The sequence below is a fragment of the Alligator sinensis genome, unplaced genomic scaffold (genome assembly GCF_000455745.1).
Source record: "Alligator sinensis unplaced genomic scaffold, ASM45574v1 scaffold214_1, whole genome shotgun sequence".
Taxonomy (NCBI): domain Eukaryota; kingdom Metazoa; phylum Chordata; order Crocodylia; family Alligatoridae; genus Alligator; species Alligator sinensis.
The window spans coordinates 718,998-728,994 of record NW_005842623.1 but is presented as its reverse complement, the minus strand read 5'-3'; the positions used below and the strand labels follow the sequence as shown (position 1 = coordinate 728,994).

Here is a 9,997-nt window from a genome sequence, read left to right as displayed (position 1 = left end):
TGCTTCCAGTTTTGGGCTCCACAATTCAAAAAGGATGTGGAGAAGCTTGAGAGAGTCCAGAGAAGAGCCACGTGCATGATCAGAGGTCAGGGAAGCAGACCCTACGATGACAGGCTGAGAGCCCTGGGGCTCTTTAGCCTGGAAAAGCGCAGGCTCAGGGGTGATCTGATGGCCACCTACAAGTTTATCAGGGGTGACCACCATCATCTGGGGGAACGTTTGTTCACCAGAGCGCCCCAAGGGATGACGAGGTCGAATGGTCACAAACTACTTCAAGATCGTTTTAGGCTGGACATAAGGAAGAATTTCTTTACTGTCCGAGCCCCCAAGGTCTGGAACAGCCTGCCACCGGAGGTGGTTCAAGCGCCTTCATTGAACACCTTCAAGATGAAACTGGATGCTCATCTTGCTGGGATCCTATGACCCCAGCTGACTTCCTGCCCTTTGGGCAGGGGGCTGGACTTGATGATCTTCCGAGGTCCCTTCCAGCCCTAATGTCTATGAAATCTATGATTTCTGAAGAATTTGGAGTAAAATTTAAAGGACTTCCTCAGCATATGAGTTCAAAGTTAAGGTCAGTTTAATTTTTTGGGACAGTTTTTCCACCACCCCCCATTACTTGACTTCCAATTCCGAACTGTTCTGGTCATGTGATTCTTAGATAATGAAGTGACTTTTAATAGCACTGAGACGGAAGGTTTGTAAGTTCTGACTAGCATTTTAGTTTGTTGTATGTAATAATGTTGTCCTTTGCGATATACACTTCCTGGTGTCAAGAATTTATCTTCCCCGAAGACTATTACCTTGATCACATGGATACACCAAATATACAAAAAATTCACTAAATGAGCTGGCTTTCATGCAGCTGCCCCTGCAGCAATAATTAAACTACAGATTCCAGAATACACAACAGTAAGTTCTCATAAGTACTATAAGATCCCTTTAATCAAAATTTATAGAGAACATAAGACAAGGAATTTCTATGAAGTATACATTTTATATTTATCATAAAATATAAACAATATAAATATTTATATAAGACTAAATTGTGTTAATGTAAAATCTGTTTCTCTTTTCTTGCATTTTCTCTTCTTTCATTTTTTATTCTTTACGTCTTTGTTTGGTCTCATCCTGTCCCACACAATCCATCAGAGATTCGCTTTTCATAGAATCATAGAAAAGTCGGGCTGGCAGGGACCTTCATAGGTCATCTAGTCCAATCCCTTGCCTGAGGCACAATCATCCTTATCCAAACCACCCTATACAAATCCATTGTCTAACCTCTTAGTAAAACTACACAGTCAACCCGGACGCAAAACACTTTAGTGGCAACCAAGACATACACCCTAACCCGCAAAGGTTAAAGCAGGGGGACCACAACAGGCAAAGACCTGTTGCTGTAAAGCTTGTTAAAAACCACTTGAGAGATTCCAGGAAAAGGGACACACCTCTTTCTACAGAGGAAGGCAAAGCCCTCTGCAGTCCATACCAATCTGAGCATGGGGTAAAGTTTCTTCCTGACTGCAAATATTGTTCTAATGCTGAATGAGGGGACAAGACCCTCTAACCAGTAACCTACAGCTTTAAGTTCCAGTCAAAATTCCCAGCTTTAGTTGCAGCCAATGCCCAGCGCTTCCAAGAGAGACTTGAAAAAAGCAAAACCCTGATACACATATAGCAGCTTGAGGTGGGGGTGGGATTCTCTCCTGGCCCTAGGCAGCAACCGACAAAGTTCAGAAGCATGAGGAAATAGCTATAGCAGAACATGAGCTACGCCTAGATCATCCATGACCAGTGGCTGTCCAGTCTCTCCTCAAACACCTCCAGTGATGAGTCGACAGCTTCCCTAGGCATCTATTCCATTGCCACATGGTTCTAACAGTAAAGAAGTTGTGTTTTTTTTCCTGGTAGCCAGTCTAAACTTATTTTGCTGCAACTTCAAGCCATTAGTCTGTATCCTACTCTGCACCAGGAGAAAAGAGGTGGCTTATGGCAGCCTTTCAAATATTTGAAGACTGGCGTATCTCCCCTCTTAAGCTTGGTTTCCTTAAACTGGTCATGCCTGGCTCCTTCAGCTTTCTCTTCATATAACTTGCCTTCCAAGCCCTTTTCTTTTTTTTTCTCTTTCTTTTTTTTGAGAGGAAATTTCTTGCTCTCATTCTTTTTCTTTATATCCATTCTAAATTTCATTTTTTGCTCAAATTCTCTATCTTACATTGTCCATTCTCCTTTCATCAATTTTATCACCCTTGCTTTATCATACTCAGTCCTGTGTGTACTCTTTTTCCTCTCTTCTCCACTTACATATTGCTTCCCTTCCATAATCACCCTTTCTTTTCCTACAGAACACCCCAATTTTTTTATTCCCTTGGTGTCCCCAGGACTCTTCAACAGCCAGGAAACCCTCTTTCTATCCTAGATTCTCATGTATGAAACGATTTATGTAATCGTTTAAGGTTTCCCTAGGTCCATATATATGCAGGGTGGGTCGTAAGTTGTATTTTTCCTTGTGAATTTATTTAATTCAATATTGTATTATAAGATGTTTACATATTGCCTTGTTCTGTCGGCTACTTGGTCAGCAGCTAAAATGCTGCGGAGGATCTTGTGATTATCACTTTGGATTTAAGTGGCTGCTATGCCTATGTGTGGGTTTGTATTTCTGAAACCTTGTTTATGTACTCTAACCATTGTTTACTTATTGTTGAGTCCCATTTAGTGAACCATTGCTTAACCTGGTGCCACTGTTGCTTGTTCACTTGCCAGCAGCCTGCGCGGCTTGGGAGTATAGGGGCTATACCCTAATAAGAAGCCCACTAGAAGTCAAGGTTTACATTGATAAAGCGCCTCTGTCTGTCATATCCACTTTATTTCTGCCTGTGTATTTGAGTAATAAGATTTACTGCTTTAGTATTATAAATTTTAAATAGTTCTTGGAAATATGTATATGTTTAATAAGTTTTATGGGTCCTAAAAATAAAGTTCTGTAAATAGTTAAATTCTACTGGGTGACCACAGCCTCTGCTCTGCTCTGCTCTGCTCTGCAAGGGAGGAAGGTGAATTGGCTTAGGCTAAGCAGCCACACTCCCACGGCACACACACATACCTCCTAACATCCCTTCAGTTGAAGAGGGAAGACCAGCCATGTACCACCCAGTTACATTTATAATGCCACTAAGCATGTCAGGGATAATGAGGGTGCAAGCTGAAGATGGACCATGCATAGCCTCATGTTGCTCAGCATCTAAGACCACAGTAACAACTCAAATTCAAGAGCACAGTATGAAGGCTAAACTGCAGCCAACTAGAAGCACTCACTCTTGATTATGTCTATATGATACATCTGCAATTTCTTCCAGATGTTTACAGCTTTACAAGGGATTAACTAGGCAAAAACAGAACTGGCAACAGAAAAAAAGTTTCCATAACAATAGTTTTTACCAAACTAGGATTTTGCCTAAAAGTAAGTCTTAATGTTATTAGATTTAAAGTGTTTTCTAAATCTTTATTAAAATATAAGAACACGACCTAAAGCAAGAGCAGTGTTTTCAGGTACACTGGATATTGTGTAGAATGATGAGGCCACATATCATCCAGAAACACTAAACTCCTTTATAACATATGTATACATGTTGTATTTACAGCATACCCCACATTTTCTAAAACTGTATCTTGTGCACTGCACAGTTTGTTTCTTTAAACTCTAGAAAGTAATTTGTAGTCTACACTAAGTGTACTTCTAAAGATAAATAATTCATTTTTCACTGATTTTACTTACCTAGATGTTGCCTCTGCAGAAGACTGGCGATGGTGATTGGTGGTCTTGTTACAGATGACTGTGAGGAAGGTGGTGTAAATGGATACCGCTGAGGAGTTCTGGAACTGGGAGTATCCCACATGCCCAGCCTACTACTCTGTGATCCATAAGTAGGAGTAAAGGAACATCCATTATACGGTATTCTTAGTGGTGTTGACCTATTAATGAAGTTAAAAGGTTGACAGAATTTGAGACTATTATAATCCTTCAATAGATTTCGAAAACAGTTAAAGAAATTGTCAAAGCTCATATTTTAATGGAAAGTTCTATAAACTAATCTGCACTAAATTATAGTCATCTTGCAAAATAGATTGTCTTCTTTAGAAAGATGACATAAAAATACAGTCTTTGAACTGCATGGATACAGATTTATTATGAAGCCAGTCCAAATTTAGATTTCACTTTCTTTTCAAAAGTTGTAGCACCTTGAAAAGCACGAGCCGCACTTAGTTACCTTACAGAGCCTGGTATGCTATTCTGACTTGCTGCTAGTCCAGCTGATTGAGAACCTTTGTGGGAAACACTACCTATAACAAATTATAAGTTTAAATACAGTATTAAATATTAGGTACATTTTATTTAAGACATCATTTTGGAAACAAAGGGAAGAATTTAGCTGACAATTTGACTCAAATTCATCATCTGTTTATTCCAGATAAACTGTGGTGGAAAACCCTGCTGACAGAAATGTAAGGAGGTGGCCACAGCTCCTCTTATAGGAGCATTATATATATATTAAGGGTCAACATAGCCATAGAAGTGCTAGATAACAAGTGGGCACATCTACAATGTTTATTTATATTTTTCTACAGGAACAGCTACAATTCCCCAAAAGGACTGAAATCTCTCCTATCTTTTGTGCAGAACTCCAAAAAGCATATAAGGGTTTTTGTGGGTGATATTTTTTACTGGACCAGTGGTACAGTGATACCGTGAAGTTTGTCTATTTCTCACCCAACTATATAGTTAGTCTAATAAAAGACCTTTGCTTCTCCCATTTTTCCTGGACCATCACAGCTACAATAACCCCCCAATGCTCCCATAAAGGTGAAACCAATTCCTGAATTTCTCGTAAGTGAAACCTTCAGAAACTACCTGGTGTAAGATGGTTTACTTTGCACCTTTCCTGCAACAATTATGCTCTATTTGGCCCAACATCTATAGTAGTTTTTTTCCCTTCTCTTATTCATAAAATAGCATTGAGCTGCTTCAATTCTGCAGTTATTATTCCACCCATCATTTCTTAAAAAAACTCTTTTTAATGTGTCAAGAAATGGCTCGTTGTTCTGATCTTCAGTTTTGTAACACTATACCAGTGTTACCAGCTTGTTTGGACTCCCTAGGACTTGTCCACTGGAAGCATCTGTTTTCTTTGGGCTTGAATCTTCAGCATGCTGAGCACTTAATTATATTAAAGTTGTACTCACAATATTGATATATACTTTGAATGTTTGTTTATATTTAAGCACCATGAAAAAATGTTTATCTTAGACTGTATTTTGTGATTTGTAAGTTTAAAAGCAAAAACAAAAGCATAAGAGGATATAAGTATTTAAATCAGATACAAAATAGATGATAAAATATTTATGGCTTACTGAGAAATGGGAGAGAAATGTATGTATATTACATTTACAAAGAATGTGTATTGCATACAAACCAATAAAGAACTGAAGAATCTGGTCTTTACCTTTGAAAAACTAAACATGTACAGGTTTCCCTCACTTTATGCTGTACATGTGTTCCTGGAAAACAGCACATAACTCAATTTCGCATAAAAGGAGCCCACTTTACAATGTAACAAATAGGGATACGTGCCAAGACTTTGACTGTACTGACCCCAGACCCATTTCTCCCACTTTTACAAGACAATTTTGGTACTCACCAACAGCAGACAGTGCACACAAGCACAGGGCACTATCATGAGGATGGCAACTACAGAAACACATGTCGCAGACAACAAGCGAGGAGCACAAATCCACAAAGGAGACTATATTTCGGTGCACATCACTCCCGCAATGCACCACACAAAGCAGCTGACCGTGGGCTTCCACCACACTGATCACGTAAGAGTAAATTTACCTCGCATATAACAAATTTTTGGTATCAAAAGGGTCATCACATAAGAGCAAATTTGCACGTACAGAACCCGCATAAAGCGAGGAAAACCTGTACTTCAACATTCAGCATGGGAGGAACCCATTGAAGCACTGGGGTGTTGATCCCTGCTCCAGCTCACTGAACCACTTAAAAGGGTTGGAGTAGTGTAAAGGGGCCATAAGAGCTTAGGTTAGGAATTGTAGAAGCCTGCCATAAGGTTCTCTCTTGAGCATCTCCCCGTGAGCACTGATGTAGGAGCATCCTGTGCCTAGCCAAGGGTCAAAGGAGCATATTATGAATGAGGTGCAGCATGCAGATTCAAGGAAGCGCTGCAACCTATAGAAAAATTCAGGGTGGTTGTTGTAACACAGTGGGCCTTCCAGGGTTGTCTAATGTATGTCAGAGGTTTTGCCTAACTTCCAAAATAGTACAGAATTTTGTGTAAATAGTCAACATAGCAAATCCCTGGTATCCTCACCCTACCCTTGTGCTGTAAGCAATGATCTCCAATGAAATGGAAATATTTGGTCCCCATTCTGGACTACCTTTGTTTTGTCTTACTTTTAGGCAGAAAGTTGTCTTGATGATATCACCTTGTCCTGACAGGTTCAAGAAAGGCACGAGCTTTCATAGGCAACAGACTCCTTTATCAGCTGCTATTATTTATTATCATCTGATGAAGTAGGCAGTTGTCTACAAAAGCTCATGCCTCTCTGAACCAGTTCTCCTAGGCTATCATCTAACAAAGTAAATTGTTGTCTATAAAAGCTTATTCCTCTATGGACCTGTTAGTCTCTAAGGTGACACCCTGCTCTACATTCTGCTGACTTCAGATTAATGCAGCTAACCACCTCTCTGGTCTTAGTTTTAGTTTCATTACCTCTGCCCCCCTACTTCAGATGTTTAAAATAAACTTTGTGTTTAATAAATAATACTCTAATCAAGTAAAACATCAGTGTTAACCCTCTGTTATACACCACAATTAAATCACATCTGTTCCTGACACGACATTAATCAAATTGTTGTGCAGCCATTAACAGTGGTTCTTCAGCTAACATTATTCAGGTTATAGGAGAAGAGGACAGAGCAGACACTTTTTTCATTCATGTTTATTTACTGTTTCCTCCTCACTGGACTGACCTTTACATGATACCTTCCTTCCTAGCTGTGAGCAAAAAAGGACTCTATGAAGCAATTAATGTCTATTTAGCAAATCACTTAAAAAATTAAAAGATAATAAATTGCTGTATTTTTTCAACACAGCTCAAATTAAAATACACACATTATTTTAGAAAGTCAGAATGAAAAAAAAAAAACACCATTTTTCCAGAGTTATGGATGCATAGAACAGGGGCAGAAACTAAGTTTCTGCTGACTTATCCTCACTTTTCTGCTTAGTTAAAAAGTGGAAACTTAGCTGCTACTAAAGCATGGGGTCCATGCGTGGGTCTACGATTTTGAAAAGCTCTGAAGAGTCTCCAGGGCTGTGAAATAGGAGAAGAGAGATCAGAAGCAGCTAGTGGATAGAAAAATTGTCCCAAGAAAGGTTAACTTGATTAGTAGGACATCAAGAGCATAACAAGGACAGACAACTGTTAACATGTGCAGAGTGAAGAGCAAGGAGCTATTAAATCAACTGAATCCCACAGCTGTCTGAATAGTAATGTCACAGTGACTGAACTGTGGGGTAGTAACTCAAACCAGGGTATTTCTGCTGTGGGCAGAAGATTAGCTTCCCAGTTTATGACACAGCTTGAGGGGAGGGAAGGGAGGCTATGTTTTGGGGGGGACAGTGCATGTGATATGTTAGTAAATATGATATGACTATTGTGGAATTTACTTACCCATACGTCCACCTTGAGGGGGGCTTATCAATGACAATCTTGCTGGACCAGTCACTGTCTCAAGCTAAAGGCATGGAATATTATTAATAATAGAGAAAAATGTGATTTTTATTTCATTAAGGTATTTCAGTAAGTCAGTTATAACGCTTTTATAAAGCATGAAAGTAAAACATATAAAATACTTTGATTCATAGATGTTTGAGTCAGAAGGGACCTCAGTAGATCATCAAGTCCAACCCCCTGCCCTGGGCAGGAAAGAGCACTGGGGTCACATGACCCCAGCCAAGTGCATGTCTAGCTTCCTCTCAAAGACCCTCAAGAAAGGGGAGAGCACCACCTCCCTTGGAAGCCCATTCTAAATTCTGGCAACTCTTACCATAAAGAAGTTCTTCCTGATGCCCAACCTAAATCTGCTCTCTCAGTTTGTGGCTGTTGTTCCTAGTCACTCCAAGGGATGCCCTGGTAAACAGAGCATCTCCTATTCCTTGCTGGACCCTGCCCCCACTATGAATTTATATTGTTCAAATGTCAATCTCACTCTTAACAATAACTTCATACATATCAGTATCTGTTACCTAGCATTCATGACATTAGAATACAGGGCAGGACACTGACTTTATTTTTACAAATAAATCTTTACAAAGAAACTTTTACCCCAACCAGGATATAGAAAAACTGAGTTTTATATATATAAAATGAACTCACTTTCTTCACTGGGAAAGTTCCAGGATCAATCTCCATCTCCTCCCCACTGGGAATAGAAATCAAAATATATATGCATATTATGGAAAATATACTAAAATCAAATAAATGGATTGAAAATAAAAAATATTTGTCATATTTGTCACACTACTGTGCAATAGCACCAGCACATGGCTTTTCAGTGATGCTAACTGTGCAGTAGCCAAATATTACTGTGCAGTAGGGCTGTGCAAAGCTTCAGTCGCTGATTCAATTTAGAGGAAATTAGACCCGATTTGGAGGCTGAATCTCCGAATCCAAATTGAATCAGGAGACTCATTAATCTCTCCGAATTGAATCATAGATTTCATAGACATTAGGGCTGGAAGGGACCTCAGAACATCATCGAGTCCAGCCCCCAAGGGGCAGGAAATTAGCTGAAGTCATAGGATCCCAGCAAGATAAGCATCCAATTTACTCTTGAAGGTGTTCAGTGTAGGTGCTTGAACCACCTCCGGTGGCAGGCTGTTCCAGACCTTGGGGGCTTGGACAGTAAAGAAATTCTTCCTTATGTCCAGCCTGAATCGGTCTTGCAGTAGTTTGTAACTGTTTGACCTCGTCATCCCTTGGGGCGCTCTGGTGAACAAACGTCCCCCCAGATACTGGTGGTCACCCCGATAAACTTATAGGTGGCCATCAGATCACCCCTGAGCCTGCGCTTTTCCAGGCTAAAGAGCCCCAGGGCTCTCAGTCTGTCATCGTAAGGTCTCTTTTCCTGACTTCTGATCATGTGCATGGTTCTTCTCTGGACTCTCTCAAGTTTCTCCACATCTTTTTTGAATTGTGAGGCCCAAAACAGGACATAGTACTCCAGCTGCTGCCTCACCAAGGCCGACTACAAGGGGAAAATGACGTCCCAAGATTTGCTTGAGAAGCATCTATGGATGCAAGCTAGTGTTTTGGTCGCTTTACTAGCTGCAGCATCGCACTGCAGGCTCATGTTCATCTTGTGGTCAATGATGACCCCCAAGTCTCTTTCTTCCATAGTGCCAGCCAGCATAGCACTGCTGAGCCTATAAGTATGCTGCAGGTTTTTCCTCCCAAGGTGGAGAACCTTGCATTTTTCAGTGTTAAACACCATCAGGTTCTCGTCCGCCCATTTGCTAAGCCCGTCCAGGTCAGCCTGGATCACCCTCCTGTCTTCTCGTGTGGATGCTTTGCCCCAAAGTTTGGTGTCATCGGCGAACTTGGCCAGTCCACTTCTGACTCCAATGTCCACATCATTAATGAAGATGTTGAACAGTATGGGTCCAAGGACAGAGCCTTGGGGGGACCCCACTGGTCACAGGGCACCATGACAATTGACTTCCGTTAATTACCACCCTCTGGGTCCAACCACGGAGCCAATTTCCCAGCTAGCGGATTGTGGTGGACCCAAGGCCACAATAGGCCAGTTTCACCAAGAGGTGATCATGGGATACCAGATTGAAGGCTTTTTTGAAGTCAAGATATATGACATCAATCTCTTCTCCCTTGTCCAGGTGATAGGTCACCTGGT

The 9,997-nt window shown here is 40.6% G+C and overlaps 1 protein-coding gene across 1 annotated transcript in view; it reads right to left on the bottom strand.

Annotated features, from left to right (window-relative positions):
• The window catches only part of RNF212 (ring finger protein 212), a 31,147-nt gene that overhangs the window by 3,372 nt on the left and 17,778 nt on the right, over positions 1–9,997 (bottom strand). Inside the window, exons 8-11 of the mRNA XM_025215129.1 lie at positions 8,464–8,509; positions 7,759–7,822; positions 4,272–4,344; positions 3,779–3,975 (exon numbers count right to left, since the gene is read on the bottom strand). Of these exons, the coding sequence (XP_025070914.1) occupies positions 3,779–3,975; positions 4,272–4,344; positions 7,759–7,822; positions 8,464–8,509 (380 nt within the window). The remainder of the gene's footprint in view (positions 1–3,778; positions 3,976–4,271; positions 4,345–7,758; positions 7,823–8,463; positions 8,510–9,997) is intronic.